We start from the raw sequence: 18,549 nt of genomic DNA, 5'->3' as shown, positions 1-18,549 counted from the left end.
AAGAAAACAAGTCACATGACAACCAAACTTTTCCAACAATAAAAAAAAAACACTCTTGGAAGCAGTGAGAGGAAAAAAACTTTTACATACAGAGAAACAAAAAGAATGACAGCAGATTTGTCAGAAATAATGTAAACAACACTGTGATAACATCTATAAAACACTGAAAGAAGAACCTGTGAAATTTGAATTCTGTACCTACTGAAAATGGTACAGAAGGGGAAAATGAAGTGAAGGGGAAATGAAGACTTTTTCAGACATACAAAACTGAAAGAACTCATCATCCACTTGTGGACATCCACTACAAGAAATGTTAAAGCAAGTCCTTCAGGCAGGAGGAAAATAATACCAACTAAAATCTAGATTTATACCAAGGGAAAGAGATGCTTAAAAGGGTAAAACTACATGGGTAAAATATATAAGACTTTTTTCCCCTTACTCTTCAACTTTCTGTATGAGATTACTGACAAAAACAACGGTGTAGTATAGCATTAGTACTATATATAAAAGTAAAATGTGTGGCAAATATCACAGAGATTGAGAGGGGAAAATCAGAGGTATAATTTTATAAAGTTGTTAAATGAAACATGAAGTAATTTAATATCACTTGAAGGTAGACTATAATTTGTTAAAGATGTAAATCCTGAAACAATCACAAAAATAAAGGTCATAGCTAATTTGTGACAAAGCAAATAAAATGGAATTATAAAAAATATTTAGTTAGTTGGACTTGGTGGTGCACACCTATAATCCCAGCAACTCAGGAGGCTAAGGCAGAGGATTGAGAGTTCAAAGCCAGCCTCAGCAACTTAGTGAGATCCTAAGCAATTTAGTGAGACCCTGTCTCAAAATAAAATATAAAAAAGTCTAGGAATGTGACTCGATGGTTAAGTACCCCTGGTTCAATTCTCGGTACCAAAAAAAAACAACAACAACAAAATTTCAGTTAATCCAGTAGAAGGCAGAAAAAGAGCATAAGGGGGAACAAAGAATATGTTAGAGAGCAATTAACAAGATACTGGATTTAAACTTATCCATATTGATAGCCATATTAAGGGTAAATGTGTAAATATCCCTATTAAAAGATACAGATCTTCAGGTAAGGAAGCAGTGCTCAACTATATGTTGCTTGTAAGAAATATACTTTAAATTTAAAGACACAAGCTAAAAATAAAGAATGGAAAAAAATATGTTCAAAAGACAGTTGGCTGCTCAAAACACTAGAAAAAATAGGGATAGTAGGAACATACCTGAACATTGTAAAGGCTATTCATGCTAAGCCCATGGCCAACATCATTCTTAATGGAGAAAAACTGAAACCATTCCCTTTAAAAATGGGAACAAGACAGGGATGTCCTCTTTCACCACTTCTATTCAACATTGTCCTCGAAACTCTAGCCAGAGCAATTAGGCATACTAAAGAAATTAAAGGAACTTAAGCTGTCACTATTTGTGGATGACATGATTCTATATTTAGAGGATCCAAAAACCTCCTCCAGAAAACTTCTAGACCTCATCAATGAATTCAGCAAAATAGCAGGCTATAAAATCAACACACATAAATCTAAAGCATTTTTATATGCAAGTGATGAAACAGCTGAAAGGGAAATGAGGAAAACAACTCCATTTGCAATAGCCTCAAAAAAAATAAAATACTTGGGAATCAGTCTAACTAAAGAGGTAAAAGATCTCTACAATGAAAACTATAAAACATTGAAGAAAGAAATTAAGGAAGACCTTAGAAGATGGAAAGATCTTCCATGTTCTTGGTTAGGCAGAATTAATATTGTCAAAATGGCCATACTACCAAAAGTGCTATACAGATTCAATGCAATTCCATTTAAAATCCCAATGATGTACCTTACAGAAATAGAGCAAGCAATTATGAAATTAATCTGGAAGAATAAGAAACCCAGAATAGCTAAAGCAATCCTTAGCAGGAAGAATGAAACAGGGGGTATCACAATACCAGAACTTCAACTATACTACAAAGCAATAGTAACAAAAACAGCATGGTATTGGCACCAAAATAGACATGTAGATCAATGGTACAGAATAGAGGACACGGACACAAACCCAAATAAATACAATTTTCTAATACTAGACAAAGGTGCCAAAAATATGCAATGGAGAAAAGATAGCCTCTTCAACAAATGGTGCTGGGAAAACTGGAAATCCATATGCAACAGAATGAAACTAAACCCTTATCTCTCACCCTGCACAAAACTCAACTCACAATGGATCAAGGACCTTGAAATCAGACCAGAGACCCTGCATCTTATAGAAGAAAAAGTAGGTCCAAATCTTCACCTTGTTGGCTTATGATCAGACTTCCTTAACAGGACTCTCATAGCACAAGAAATAAAAGCAAGAATCAATAACTGGGATAGATTCAAACTAAATAGCTTTCTGTCAGCAAAGGAAGCTATCAGCAATGCAAAGAGAGAGCCTACAGAATGGGAGAAAATCTTTGCCACTCATACTTCAGATAGAGCACTAATTTCCAGAATATATAAAGAACTCAAAAAACTCTACACGAAGAATACAAATAACCCAATCAACAAGTGGGCTAAGGGTATGAACACACTTCACAGAAGAAGATTTACAAACAATCAACAAACATATGAAAAAATGTTCGCCATCTTTGGTAATAAAAGAAATGCAAATCAAAACTACACTAAGATTCCATCTCACCCCAATTAGAATGGTGATTATTAAGAATACAAGCAACGATAGGGGTTGGCGAGGATGTGGGGAAAAAGGTTCACTTATACATTGCTGGTGGGACTGCAAATTAGTGCAGCCACTCTGGAAAGCAGTGTGGAGATACCTTAGAAAACTTGGAATGGACCTACCATTTGACCCAGCTATCCCACTCCTCGGCCTATACCCAAAGGACTTAAAATCAGCATACTACAGAGATACAGCCACATCAATGTTCATAGCTGCTCAATTCACAATAGCCAGACTATGGAACCAACCTAGATGCCCTTCAATTGATGAATGGATAAAGAAACTGTGGTATATATATACAATGGAATATTACTCAGCTATAAAGAATAATAAAATTATGGCATTTGCAGGCAAATGGATGAAATTGGAGAATATCATGCTAAGTGAGATAAGCCAATCTCAAAAATCTAAGAGACGAATGATCTCACTGATAAGCGGATGATGACACGTAATGGGGGGTGGGAGGGGGGCAAGAATGAGGAAGGAGGGACTGTATAAAGGGAAAAGAGAGGTGGGGGGGAGGGGAAGGAAAATACGGAATGAATCAAACATCATTATTCTATGTAAATGTATGAATATGCAAATGGTATGCTGTTACTCCATGTACAAACAGAAACAACATGTATCCCATTTGTTTACAATAAAAATAAAGAAAAAAAAAAGTTGGCAATAGTAAAATTAGGAAATGGATTTTGGAGCAAAGACTATTACCAGAGCTAAAGAATGTCATTTGATTAAAGGGTTCAGTGCATCAGAAAGAAGTTAACAATCCTAAATAAATGTGTTTCAAAATGCATGAAGCAAACTAGGCAAAGTGACACACTCTTGTAATTCCAGCTACTTGGAAGACCGAGGCAGGAAGATTACATGTTTGAGGACAGCCTGGGCAACATAGCAATACCGCATCTCAGAGAAATGAATGAATGAATGAATGAATGAATGAATGAATGAATAAAATATTTGCAGGGCCTTGGGGTGTGACTCAGCAGTAGAGGGCTTACCTAAGGTGTGAGGTTTCATCTCCAGCCCCACACATACATGCACATACAAATAATTTACCATTTCTTCCATTAACCTTTTATACATATTGTAGAAAGAGTTGCCAGCCTTTGTGGCTTCCTGACCACACTGTTCTACCTTATTACCACTCTAGTTGCTTCACTAAAGAACAGGAAATTACCAGAATGATATCAGTCATTTATAACCTAATATAGGTTTAATTGTTTTTGTCGTAGTAGCTTTTGTACTTATTAAATAATGCTGTTTTTATTCACATTCTTTTCTTGGTACCTGTTTTGTCACCTAAACAGAAGTTAATAAGAAAGTTTCACAGAAATAATTTTTATTATGGGTGAATTTTGCACCCCAGAGTATAATTTCCACTGTTTATTTTTATTATTACACAGATCACATCCTGTATTTTCTACTTAAAATCGAGGATGGAAGGGAAATGAAAATGATTGATATCGGGGGTAAATTTGACAGTTCTGTATATCTGCACAGCAGTCTTCCAGTTTTACTTGTGTCTTTTTATTTTTCTTCATTTATTTCTTCTTCTTGATTCATGTTTGTTTTCTCTTCAACAGGCAGTGATGATTTCAGAAAACTTTAATATAGAAGCCCCAAACTATTTGTCCAAGGAATCTGAAGTTCTCATTTATGCCAGACAAGATGCACAGTGCATCGATTGTTTCCAAGCCTTTTTGCCTGTGCACTATCGCTATCACCGGCCACATAGTAAAGATGAAGAAACATTTATTGTGGTCAACAACCCACATTTATTGATGTATTGTGACCAAGGTGAGTATTTCAAATCTTTTCCGAGGGTTGAAAATTAAGAATAGATGTATGATAGATGTATGTCTTCAGTCAAGGACAGGGATGACAAAAGCTTGTTTCTTTTTTCTTTTTAACTTCCGATTATAAAATGAAGCCAAATATAGTGAAATTACACATATATCATTTAGAGAATTACTATAAGGCAAATACCCTTGTAACTACCACCCAGTTCAAGAAATAGAACTTTGCCAGCCACCCTCGTGGGAACTCCATATATTCTCTCCCACTCATGGTCTCTTCCTTCTGTCTAAGACTAACTCACTCTACTGACTTAATTATTCCCTGTTTCTCTATACTTTTATTACCATAATGGGCAAGATTCTTAGACTTTGTCATTTAGTCTTTTTTTTTTTTGGGTGCTGGTGATCGAATCCAGGGCCTTGTGCTTACCAGGCAAGCACTCTACTGACTGAGCTATCTCCCCAGCCCCTGTCATTTAGTCTTATCCATTAAAAAAAAAAGAAATCTGTTACTTCCGTTATGTCTGTTAGTTCAGTTTTTCCTCATCCCTTCTTTTCTTCAAAACTAATCTATTGAGAGGACCTGTGCCATTTGACCTGTAGGGTTTCTCATGATTGGGGTTTTCCTAATTATACTCATGATGTACTTCATCATGTTCCTCTGATTCCTTTGGCAGCTAACTCCAGAGGTATGGTTAGAGTACTTACTTTTTTTTTTTTTTTTTTCCAGTACTGGGGATTGAACCCAGGAATTCTCTACCACTGAGCTCCTCCCCAATCTCCCCACCTTTAAAAATTTTTTTTTGAAATGTTCTTGCTAAGTTACTGAGTCTGGCTTTGCTTGAACTTGTCATTCTCTTACCTCAACCTCCTGAGTTACTGGATTACAAGTGTGTACCACTGTGCCCAGCAGTCACTTGTTTTGTTGTAAACTTTGTTCGTGGACTTTTGGTTTTGCTGTGTAATTGTTCTTTCTGTTTTTATGTGGAAATTTGGAGAAAGTTAAAAAAAATTATTCTTTTGTTTTTCCTTCTTCACAGTCTTTGAATTGAGATTTTTTTTTTGATTTTTTTAAAGAAGCCCTTTCAGATTTTAGGACTTTGTATCTTTAAATTTGGGCTGGCTGCCTGAGAATGTTTAAATAGTGCTGTGCCTAAAACTTGGCAGATAGGATGTTTTTAATCAATCTTCCATTTACCACCATCATATCTTTTACAGTGAGAAAGTAAAAAAATTTTTAGCCATAATAGTTTTCTTCATCCAGTCTAATTTTCTGTTTCTATTAAGAGTACCTTTTACTTACTTTCAATGAAGTTTGAAAAGTGCCTCTTTTGAGAAAACAGTGCTGGTTGTGATGCTGTTTTAGATTTGATCTTTGTGTTATTGATTGTACCAGGGATTGAACCCAAGGGTGCTTAACCACTGAGCTACACCCCCAGCCTATTTTTGTATATTATTTAGAGACAGTGTCTCTGAGTTGTTCAGGGCCTTGCTAAGTTGCTGAGGCTGTCTTTGAACTCTGGATCCTCCTGCCTCAGTCTTTGAGTTGCTGGAATTACAGGTATGAGCCACCTCGCCCAGCTATATGGTGTTTTTCTTTCCTTTTTTTTTTTTTAATTGTTATTTTTAAAATTAATTTTTATTGTAAACAAATGGGATACATGTTGTTTCTGTTTGTACATGAAGTAAAGGCATACCATTTGTGTAATCATATATTTACATAGGGTAATGGTGTTTGATTCATTCTGTTATTTTTTCCTCCCCCCCCACCCCTCTCACCACTCTTTTCCCTCTATACAGTCCCTCCTTCCTCCATTCTTGCCCCCCTCCCACCCCCCATTACGTGTCATCATCCGCTTATCAGCGAGATCATTCGTCCTCTGGTTTTTTGAGATTGGCGTATCTCACTTAGCATGATATTCTCCAATTTCATCCATTTGCCTGCAAATGCCATAATTTTATTATTATTTATGGCTGAGTAATATTCCATTGTATATATACCACAGTTTCTTTATCCATTCATCAATTGAAGGACATCTAGGTTGGTTCCACAATCTGACTATTGTGAATTGAGCAGCTATGAACATTGATGTGGATGCATCTCTGTAATATGCTGATTTTAAGTCCTTTGGGTATAGGCCGAGGAGTGGGATAGCTGGGTCAAATGGTGGTTCCGTTCCAAGATTTCTGAGGAATCTCCACACTGCTTTCCAGAGTGGCTGCACTAATTTGCAACCCCGCCAGCAATGTATGAGTGTACCTTTTTCCCCACATCCTCTCCAACACCTATTGTTACTTGTGTTCTTGATAATCACCATTCTAATTGGGATGAGATTGAATCTTAGGGTAGTTCTGATTTGTATTTCTCTTATTACTAGAGATGTTGAACATTTTTCCATATATCTGTTGATTGCTTGTAAATCTTCTTCTGTGAAGTGTCTGTTCATATCCTTAGCCCAGTTGTTGATTGGATTATTTGTATTGTTTGTGCAGAGTTTTTTGAGTTCTTTATATATTCTGGAAATTAGTGCTCTATCTGAAGTATGAGTGGCAAAGATTTTCTCCCACTCTGTAGGTTCTTTCTTTGCATTGCTGATAGTTTCCTTTGCTAAGAGAAAGCTTTTTAGTTTGAATCTATCCCAGTTATTGATTCTTGCTTTTATTTCTTGTGCTATGGGAGTCCTGTTAAGGAAGTCTGATCATAAGCCGACATGTTGAAGATTTGGACCTTCTATAAGATGAAGGGTCTCTGGTCTGATTCTGAGGTCCATGATCCATTTTGAGTTGAGTTTTGTGCAGGGTGAGAGATAGGGGTTTAGTTTCATTCTGCTGCATATGGATTTCCAGTTTTCCCAGCACCATTTGTTGAAGAGGCTATCTTTTCTCCATTGCATATTTTTGACCCCTTTGTCTAGTATGAGAAAATTGTATTTATTTGGATTTGTGTCCATGTCCTCTATTTTGTACCATTGATCAACCTGTCTACTTTGGTACCAATACCATGCTGGTTTTGTTACTATTGCTTTGCAGTATAGTTGAAGTTCTGGTATTGCAATACCCCCTGCTTCACTCTTCTTGCTAAGGATTGCTTTAACTATTCTGGGTTTCTTATTCTTCCAGATTAATTTCATGATTGCTTGCTCTATTTCTGTAAGGTGTGTCATTGGGATTTTAATTGGAATTGCATTGAATCTGTGTAGCACTTTTGGTAGTATGGCCATTTTGACAATATTAATTCTGCCTATCCAAGAACATGGGAGATCTTTCCATCTTCTAAGGTCTTCCTCAATTTCTTTCTTCAATGTTTTGTAGTTTTCATTGTAGAGATCTTTTACCTCTTTGGTTAGATTGATTCCCAAGTATTTTATTTTTTTTGAGGCTATTGCAAATGGAGTTGTATTCCTCATTTCCCTTTCAGCTGTTTCATCACTTGCGTATAAAAATGCTTTAGATTTATGCATGTAGATTTTATAGCCTGCTATTTTGCTGAATTCATTGATGAGGTCTAGAAGTTTTCTGGAGGAGTTTTTTGGATCCTCTAAATATAGAATCATGTCATCCACAAATAGTGACAGCATAAATTCCTGTTTTTCTGTTTGTTTCCCTTTAATTTCTTTAGTCTGTCTAATTGCTCTGGCTAGTATTTCAAGAACGATGTTGAATAGGAGTGGTGAAAGAGGACATCCCTGTCTTATTCCTGTTTTTAAAGGGAATGGTTTCAGTTTTTCTCCATTAAGAATGATGTTGGCCATGGGGTTAGCATGAATAGCCTTTACAATGTTCAGGAATGTTCCTACTATCCCTATTTTTTCTAGTGTTTTGAGTATGAAGGGGTGTTGTATCTTGTCGAATGCTTTTTCTGTGTCATTTGAAATAACCATATGATTCTTATCCTTAAGTCTGTTGACATGATGGGTTACGTTTATTGATTTACAAATGTTAAACCATCCTTGCATTCCAGGGATGAACCTCACTTGATTGTGGTGCACAATTTTCTTAATATGTTTTTGGATGCGGTTTGCCAGTATCTTGTTAAGGATCTTTGCATCTATATTCATCAGGGATATTGGTCTAAAATTTTCTTTCCTTGATGCATCTGTGCCTGGTTTGGGTATGAGGATGATATTAGCTTCATAGAATGAGTTTGGTAGGGTACCCTCCTTTTCTATTTCCTGGAATACTTTGAGAAGTATTGGATTGAGTTCTTCTTTGAAGGTCTTGTAGAACTCAGTTGAGAATCCATCTGGTCCTGGGCTTTTCTTGGATGGTAGGTTTTTAATGGTTTCTTCTATTTCATTGCTTGATAATGATCTGTTTAAATTGTGTATGTCCTGGTTCAGTTTGGGAGGTGCACATACTCTAGAAATTTGTCAATGTCTTCGGTAGTTTCTATTTTGTTGGAATACAGATTTTTCAAAGTAGCTTCTCATTATGTTCTGTAGCTCAGTGGTGTTTGTTGTGATATTTCCTTTTTCCTCACGAATTTTAGTAATTTGAGTTTTCTCTCTCCTTCTCTTTGTTAGTGTGGCTAAGGGCTTGTCTATTTTGTTTCCTTTTTCAAAGAACCAACTTTTTGTTTTGTCAATTTTTTGAATTGTTTCTTTTGTTTCAATTTCATTGATTTTGGCTCTGATTTTAATTATTTTCTGTCTTCTACTACTTTTGCTGTTATTCTGTTCTTCTTTTTCTAGGGCTTTGAGCTGTAGTGTTAGGTCATTCAGTTATTGACTTTTCATTCTTTTCTGGAATGCGCTCCATGCAATGAATTTTCCTCTTAGTACTGCTTTCATAGTGTCCCAGAGATTTTGAATGTTGTATCATTGTTCTCATTGACCTCTAAGAATTTTTTTATCTCCTCCCTGGTGTTTTCTGTTATCCATGTTTCATTCAGTAGCATATTGTTTAGTCTCCAGGTGTTGGAGTAATTTCTGTTTTTTATTTTGTCATTGATTTCTATTCTCATTCCATTATGATCTGATAGAACACAAGGCAGTATCTCAATTTTTTTGCATTTCCTAAGGGCTGCTTTGTGGCATAACATATGGTCTATTTTCGAGAAGGTTCCATGTGCTGCTGAGAAGAAGGTGAATCCACTCGTTGAGGGATGGAATATTCTATATATGTGTATTAAGTCTAGGTTATTGATTGTGTTATTGAGTTCTACGGTTTCTTTGTTTGTTTTTGTTTGGAAGATCTATCCAGTGGTGAATGTGCTGTGTTAAAGTCACCCAGAATTATTGTGTTGTGGTCTGTTTGATTCCTGAAATTGAGAAGGATTTGTTTGATGTACAGGGATGCACTGTTGTTTGGGGCATAAATATTTGTGATCCTTATGTCTTCCTGATTTATAGTTCCCTTAAGCAGTATGAAATGTCCTTCTTTATCCCTTCTGACTAACTTTTGCTTGAAGTCCACTTTATCTGATATAAGGATGGAAACCCCCGCTTTTTTACTGAGTCCATGTGTGTGGTAGGTTTTTTCCCATCTTTTCACCTTTAGTCTGCGGATGTCTTTTTCTATGAGATGAGTCTCTTGCAGGCAGCATATTGTTGGAACTTTCTTTTTAATCCATTCTGCCGCTCTGTGTCTTTTGATTGATGAGTTTGGGCTATTAACGTTCAGGGATATTGAGATATGATTTGTATTCCCACTCATTTGGGCTTATTTTTGTTTTTTAACTTGGCTTGGTTTCTCCTTTGAGTGGATTTTTCTCTAAGGTAGTTCCTCCCTTTGCTGACTTACATTGTTGTTTTTCATTTCCTCCTCATGGAATATTTTGTTGAGAACATTCTGTAGTGCAGCCTTTCTATTTGTAAATTCTTTTAACTTTTGTTTATCATGGAAGTATTTTATTTCATCTTCAAATCTGAAGGTTAGTTTTGCTGGGTATAGGATACTTTGTTGGCAACTATGTTCTTTCCGAGCTTGAAATATGTTGTTCCAGGCCCTTCTAGCTTCTAGAGTCTTGGTTGAGAAGTCTGCTGCTATCCGTATTGGTTTCCTCCTATATGTAATCTGATGCTTTTCTCTGGGAGCCTTCAAAATCCTATGTTTATTTTGAATGTTAGGCATTTTCATTATAATGTGCCTTGGTGTGGATCTGTTGTGATTTTGTGCATTTTGTGTTTTGTAAGCCTCTTGTAATTGATTTTCCATGTCATTCATCAGGCTTGGGAAATTTTCTGATATTATTTCATTCAATAGGTTGTCCATTCCTTTGGTTTGTATCTCTGTGCCTTCCACAATCCCAATAATCCTTAAATTTGGTCTTTTCATGATGTCCCTTAGTTCTTGTAGATTGTGTTCATGATTTCTTACCATCTTCTCTGTTTGGGGAACTTCATTTTCAAGATTCAATATTTTGTCTTCATTGTCTGAGGTTCTGTCTTCCAAGTGGTCTAGTCTTTTGGTGATGCTTTCCATTGAGTTTTTTGTTTGGTTTCTTGTTTCTTTCATTTCAAGGATTTCCGTTTTTTTTTTTTTTTTTTTTTGAGAAACTCTATGTCTCTGTTGAAATGATCTTTTGCTTCTTGCAGTTGCTCTTTTAACTGCTTATTGGTATTATCATTCATTGCCTGCATTTGCTCTCTTATCTCATCCTTTGCTTCGTGAATCATCTGAATCATGTATAATCTGAAGTCCCTTTCTGACATTTCTTCTACCATACTGTTATTGGATTCTATTAATATAGAATCTAGATTTGTTCGGATCATTTTCTTCCCTTGTTTTTTCATATTGTTCATGTATCTTCCCCTCTAGCAGTGCAGATCTGGGGTAATGCAGATTCCCCTGTATAGGCTTATGGTGGCCCCTATAGGTTTCTTAAACCTTTTCTTTAATGGGGAGATCAGTATTAGGAGTGCCCAATTCAGACAATATGCAATCCTAGACCAAATAGCTCTTATGAGAACATTAACAATATTGTCATGTTAAACAGAATGCGTTCAATTATTATCTTCAGTATAACAAACAGATTTGCAATAAGGTCTGCAGTTTCTAGTGGAGGACAAAGAGGATGCAGAGGGATGTAGGATGTAGCTGTTAATGGGATAAAAAAAGAATATACAGAAGTTCTAGATAATAGAAAGGGTGAGAGTATAATAAAAAAAATGGTTATTAGCATACAAAAAGGGAGAAAGAGACTCTGAGGGAACAGGTAAACAAAAGGAAAAGAAAGCAAGAAAAGTAAAGAAATAAGAACTTAAAATTGTTCAATAAGGAGAAAAAAGAAAATCTGCACTATAACAGTCACATAGTAATGAAACCTCCCAGTCTTCAGTAGCCTGATGCATGAAAGGTACCTGACAATGAGCTTCAGGCCTCCAGCAGGCATCTCAGGATGGGATTTGCCCCACCTAAAGATCGGAGCTATGACTCCCAGGATTATCCAAAGTGGCTGCTCTGGCTTTGAAATGTGTTGGCAGATGTGGAGCTGCAGCTTGGGGTGTGGACATGGTCAACTGGAGGTCCTGTATGCGGGGTGCGGTTGGTCAGGCAGGGGTCCTGGAGGTGGGGTGTGTTTGGTGTGGTTGTGGGATTCTGGAGCCTGGGTGCAGTCAGTCCGTCTGGGGGGCCTGGCAGCAGGGAGCAGTCAGTCGCTGTGAGGGCCCCAGAAGCAGGGAGTGATTGGTCGGGCTGAGGGATCCTGTAGATGGGGCTCAGTCAGTCCGGCCAGGGGGCCTATGGGGCCTGGCTGTTGTCTCAAAATGGTGGCAGCCACATGTAATCAAACCTGCAGGTAGTATAACAGTGAACTTCCAGGCACAGCAGGCAGCTGGTGCTCCACTGGCGGTTGGCGATCAGTTTGGTGACTGTTGTTGGACAATCGGGAGGTGAACCTCGGGTGGTGGGTGATGGATAGGTGTAAGGCAGGCGATAGGCAGGCGATGGACAGGCAAGAGGCAGGCAAATGGTGGATGATAGGCGCCCGACAGTGAGCAATCTGCACTCAAAAAGGCGTCGATATGCTGGCAGACTGTAGGTGATCACAGTAGACAAATTGGGTAAACAGCAGGGGATCGAGAAGCAGCAAAAACTGTCTCACCAAGAAACAGACATCCTCTGCTTGAAACCGGAATTACGGAGCGACAAGGAATGCAGCCTCCCTCTGGTCCGCCATCTTGGATCTGCCCCTGTCAGACCTATGGGTTTTTTTCATGTGGAAATTTATCAAGTTGTATGCTTAGGGTGTGTTCACTTTAAAAATGTTACCTTTTAAAAATTTTTTGTATTAAATTTTTAATGCAACCCAGCACAGTGATGCTTGCCTTGTAATACCAGTAACTCAGGAGACTGAGGCAGGAGAATAGCAAGTTCAAGGCCAACCTGGGCAACTTAGTGAAACCCTGTCTTAAAATAAAAATAACCACATTTGTGTACAATGCATCAAAATGCAGTCTGTAAAGAAAAAAAAAAAGTGGGGGATGAGGCTGTCTCTTAGTCATAGAGCCCCTCTGGGTTTAATCCTCAGTACCACCAAAAAACAAAGCAAAACAAAAACAAAAAACCAAATCATCCAAAACCCAAAAGAAAACAGGATTTGTTAAGAAGTCATGTTCGATATCATTGTAATTTTGTAATTTTTTGTGGCATTCACCCACATTTTAAAAAAAAAAGATGCTACAATAACAGTATGTGATAGGTGGGCCCAAATCATATATATCTCGTGTTAAAATGTTTGGATAGTCATATCCCAGCATTTTGACTTTTGTTGATGTTCAGTATAAGCCTAGCCTTGGGTCTAAGTACAGATTTTCTAACATTGTGTTCTACTATTTTTCTCAGAGTTCCCAATTTTGAGATGCTGGGCTCAGTCACAAGTGGCAGCTCCTTGTGCTTTGAAGAGTAAGGATATCTGCCAGTGGAACAACATGAAGTATAAATCAGTAAGCTAATATTTTAATGTTTTTAGATAGTGCTGCCTCATTTAAATCTGTTATTTTGTCATAGAATGTGAGTTTTTTGTTTGTTGTTAATGTTGTTTCTTTGCTACTGATGGTAACAGTATTTCCTCATTTGGGTAAAGGTATACAATCATTTGTGAGTTTTTTAAAGGTGTAAAATGCTGAAGAAAAATAGTGTCAAGTTCGTTTTGTTTTCCTTTATCAGTAAGACTTTATTTAGAACTTTTTATTAGTTTTTGAACAAGAAAGTAAACTATATTACATAGAGGAAGTAGAAAAAGGAAAATAAAATCCAAAGTACTGTCATTTAAACTTAAGATAAAGCTTCTAGACAGTTGTATTGCTATTTTTTTTATCTAAGTCTGGGCCACTTCAGGCCATTTGTAGTTTCAACTTCCCAGCTTATTTTAAGTTATCATTAAATTGGACATTAATACTTTCTAAGCACCAGTTGTGTCTTAGTAATCTACAATTTCCTACTTATACCCCCCCTTACTCTCTTTAGTTAACAGTAGTCTACTTCTTTCCTCTCTTCATAGTGATGTCTCTTTACAAAGTACCTCTTTTCTTTTTTTTTCCCACTATCCTTTTGTTCCCCTTTTAAGAGCTGCCTTTTAATTAGTGTTTGTATTACTGTTAGTTTCTTTGTTCCTAATTCTCTTTAAAGGCTGCTTTGTTTGGTCCAGTGGTACAATCTGTATCTTCATTTTTAGTTTACTTTTACAAGGAGCTAAATGAGCTTGCAACAAAAACAGTCAGGTAACCAGAAGGCAGATTTATTCATTTGTAATATTGTGGATATTTAAATTTGAAGTAATTTTCTTGTGGTTGTTTAGTAATCTGTCCACCAGCTAGCTTAGGAAACTGCCCCTTACAGTGAAGACGTACTGTAAAGCACTGCTGTTTTGTATTGGAGGACATTCGTTGAACCAACTTTTGGGAAGATGGATGACTGCTAATAATTTATGCAACATAGAATTGTTTTTCAGTAGACTGCCATTGCCATATGGTACCTGAAAAGATCTGGAGAATTGCATTTGATTTTTTTTTTTATATGAATAAAGAGTATGCTTACAGTTTATTTATGATTTATTGACTTAAAAATTAGTAATGTACATTGCTACAAAATAAATAATTACCCTTTAAAACATTTTGAATCAGTTCTCTTTAAGATCAGTTAACTTGAAGTAAAAGTCATAATTAAACATTTTAGATTGTTTTCCTTTTATTTCTTCTTTATACGAACCAGGAAAATAGATATTAGGCCATTAATTAGGTGGTGTTCTATACTAAGATTTAAGATGCTGTTTTTTTTAAAGTTGATTTTCAGTTAGTGTTTGTTATAGGTTGTGTCGATAACAGTTTTTTTAAATGTGAAATTAAAATCCAGGTATTCATAAACAGAAAAGGAAAGTATTCCCAAGTTACCTAAATTTTAATGAACATTAAACTCTGAATAGCCTTAATATTCAGAGTTTAACAGTTAAGACATTATTAATATCAAAATTGATTATTCATTGAAGCACCTCAGTTCTCCTTTACCTTTTATAATATTCGCACAGGACTTGATGAAACAGTACTAAGATATAGTATCGAGATTGTCAGAAAGAGAACTCAGATTGTCATTTTAAAGAGTATATTTTATTAAACTGTACATTTACAGAAAAGATGGAATTTCAAAGAGTGACCTAAAATTTTAATGTTTTTTTAAAACTTATTTTCAAACCACAAAATTTCCCAAGGTTCCTAATTGAACCCCTTTATCTTCAAAATCAAAAAGAAAATAGAAACTGAGTTGATCATAGGAGATTTTTTGCATTGCTAACCATAGTAAGGATATATTCAGTTTTGTGATTTGTGAATAATTTGAGGAGGGATACCATGAAACAATCAGGTACTTTATTGTTTTTTCTCTAGGGCTCAAATTAGAATTCTGTGTTCTAAGGTAAAGCAGTAAAGGAAGTAATTGTTTATATTGATTACAGAGGTGATGCTGGGATATAGTTTTTTTAAAAAAGAATACACAACTCTAACAAGTAGAAAAAGATCAAACTAATACGAAATAAACTATTGTGGGAATTTGAATCTATAGCATTAAATGAAATATTAGATCTGAAAGTCATTCAAATAATAATGTTACATGCAATACAGCATTGGCTAAAAATATTTAAAAGAGAAAAAGATCAAATTAAAAAATCAAAGAAATAGTCTCACTTTAGGAATATTCTCTTATTTTTTTATTTTCTCTCCACAGATATATAAGAATGTGACTCTACAAGTTCCAGTGGGACTGACTATACATACCTCTTTAGTATGTTCTGTGACTCTGCTTATTACAATTCTGTGTTCTACTTTGATTCTTGTAGCTGTTTTCAAATATGGTCATTTTTCCTTATAAATTTTATTCAGTTTAATGTTTTCTATAAACCAAATAAGATATGTTCATTTGTGAGTAGAGGTGTTCTGCCAGAATTAACACATTGCTTTCATCATCATTTGTGACTAAAATTATGTTTACCAGAGGAAATTTTAGGTCACTCTCAACTAATTCCAAAATTTAGTGCTCTGTTGTGTGAACCTTGATAATTTTCAAGCATCAAGTACCAATAGAAGAGGCTTAATTCTGTTAAATTATATATTGTGACTTTATCTTCATTTGGGATAGAAAAATGAGTTCCTTATTTATTAGTGATAAATCATTTTAATTTTTTGAACAGAAACCTTTCAAGTTAAGCTAAAAATTGAGAAAATCATTATAAATAAGAATAAAATCATTTGGATGAAAATGAAGTTATTTAAACTTTAATTTCATGAGACTATTAAGGCTATTCAGAGTTTAACAGTTAAGACATTATTAATATCAAAATTGATTATTCCTTGAAGCACCTCAGTTCTCCTTTACCTTTTATAATATTTGCATAGGACTTGATGAAACAGTACTAAGATAAACTATCAAGATTGTCAGAAAGAGAACTCAGATTGTCATTTTAAAGAGTATATTTTAATAAACTGTACATTTACAAAAAAGATGGAATTTCAAGTGATTTTCTTTTTTTTTTTAACAAAGGGTCTGATTTACTGTCATATTTGGGATCATTTTAAAAAATAAAGTAAATGACATAGACTTAAAAAGTAAAACTGTGGGACATGGTGGCACATGCCTGTAATCCCAGCAATTTGGGAGACTGAGGTGGGAGAATTGTAATTTCAAGGCCAGCTCAGCAATTTAGGGAGACCCTGTCTCAAAATAAAAAGAAAAAAAGAGGTGGAGATGTAACTCAGTGGTAGAGAGAATTCAATCCCCAGCACTGCTAAATAAAATAATAATAGAAAATAAAAAATGTATCACAAGCATCTTCCAAAACAGGTCAGAGTGTGTTGCATTGTTCATTTTATGTTGAGTAACATATGCTGATATATGTTGACATGTTTACACATGCTATCATTTCTTGTTTTTCTAAAACATTTTTTTTTAAATAGGAATAAATCTTTCATAATTCAACATATATAGCTTGACTATTCAAAATAGTTTTTTTTGAAGGTGCATGCATGTGTGGGACTTAAATGTTAGAAAAGGCAACCTAATGCTGTAAAAACAGAAATATTAGAAATCTTTAAAATGACTGCAGTTTCAACCCAATCTAGCTTCATATCTCTTTTGTATTTTTTTGTAAGAAAGAATTCATGTTTTACAAGCATTTCTTTTATTTGAAATTAATAATTTACTGTGGAGTTAATAATATGACATTGAAATGGAATTATATATAGTCATTTAAAATTCAGTAACATCAACAGACAATATTTGGAATATGGTTAGACAGGTGGTGGAACATAGTACGTTTCTTAAGAGTGTGTTTCAGGCTCTGTGTGGTGGCATATGTCTGTAATCCCAGTTGTTTGGGAGGCTGAAGCAGGAGGATCACAAATTCAAAGCCAGCCTCAGCAACTTAGCGAGGCCCTAAGCAACCTAGCAAGACTCTCTCAAAATAAAAAATAAAAAAAGTGTTGGAAGTGTGGTGAAGTGGTTAAGCATGGTTCAATCCCTGGTTTAAAAAAAAAAAAAGAAAAAAGCATGAATCAGTATCCATAGGTATATTTTTTTATTGCTCATTAGAATCAAGTTTATCAGTATTTAAGCACATTTTCAGGTAATAGTTAAGATTGTGGCTTGGGACATTTACTCATTTATGCAGGTATTCAGAAGAGTAATAACAATGTAAATGTGAGTGAAGAAAACTTTGATATAACTCTTCTTGCCTGGTAAGTGGTTGCTGATGACATCAATTTGATAGGATATTTCTGGTTTTGATATCTTTATATACATATATTTTTTAATTTGGTTCTTCTTAGTTATACATGACAGTAGAGTCCATCTTGACAAAATTATACAAACATGGAATATATCTTATTCTAATTAGGACCCCATTCTTGTGGGTGGGCATGATGGTGGGATATATTATCTTTTTTTGATACTTAATGAGTAAGCCCTTTATATTTTAAATCAGTTTTGTAATTCTCAGTGTGGTCTTTTTGTTTGAGTCCAAGAGAATGGGTATTGTTTCTTGTTCTTTATGTTCTAGTATTTGTTCTACCTTTATGGCTTTTCTTAAAGTATTATGTTAGGGTGTTTGGGTATATAGCTCAGTAATAAAGCACTTGCCTTGCAAGGGTAAGGCTATAGGTTTGATCCCCAACACTGCAAATAAAAAAAAGGAAAAGAATTTTGTTAGGTTCTTTCAGATGCAAAGATCAGGGAAACAGCATACCTCAACTAAGGTAGCTCTGTGTGTGTGTGTGTATGTATGGTGTATATCTATAGCTTAGCCACTCTCCCAAAAACTTACATGATCCTTTGGATCCTTTGGATCATGATGCATGGTTTAAGAACTGAAAAGATCTGTTGTAGCCCAAATGATTTCAGAATATTTATGAATTTAAAGATTATTGTAGGCAGATAGTCTGTTCATTTAAAGCTACTTGTCTATATTCTGATAATTGGCTGTGGATGATAATGATATGAAAATAAAGAAATTATGGTAGAGTGATAAATACTTATTGTTATGGTTTGGATGTGAGGTGTCCCCCAAAAGCTCACATGTAAGACAATACAAGAG

General features: G+C 35.3%; 1 protein-coding gene across 1 annotated transcript in view; it reads left to right on the top strand.

The window, feature by feature from the left end:
• Positions 1 to 16,590, top strand: part of Pigx (phosphatidylinositol glycan anchor biosynthesis class X) — a 33,529-nt gene extending 16,939 nt beyond the window's left edge. Inside the window, exons 6-8 of the mRNA XM_047565479.1 lie at positions 4,320 to 4,533; positions 13,317 to 13,417; positions 15,690 to 16,590. Of these exons, the coding sequence (XP_047421435.1) occupies positions 4,320 to 4,533; positions 13,317 to 13,417; positions 15,690 to 15,833 (459 nt within the window). The 3' untranslated portion in view covers positions 15,834 to 16,590. The remainder of the gene's footprint in view (positions 1 to 4,319; positions 4,534 to 13,316; positions 13,418 to 15,689) is intronic.
• Positions 16,591 to 18,549: the final 1,959 nt, after the last annotated feature.

Source organism: Sciurus carolinensis, chromosome 9 (assembly GCF_902686445.1).
Source record: "Sciurus carolinensis chromosome 9, mSciCar1.2, whole genome shotgun sequence".
Lineage (NCBI taxonomy): Eukaryota > Metazoa > Chordata > Mammalia > Rodentia > Sciuridae > Sciurus > Sciurus carolinensis.
This window is presented reverse-complemented; position numbering and strand designations above follow the sequence as displayed.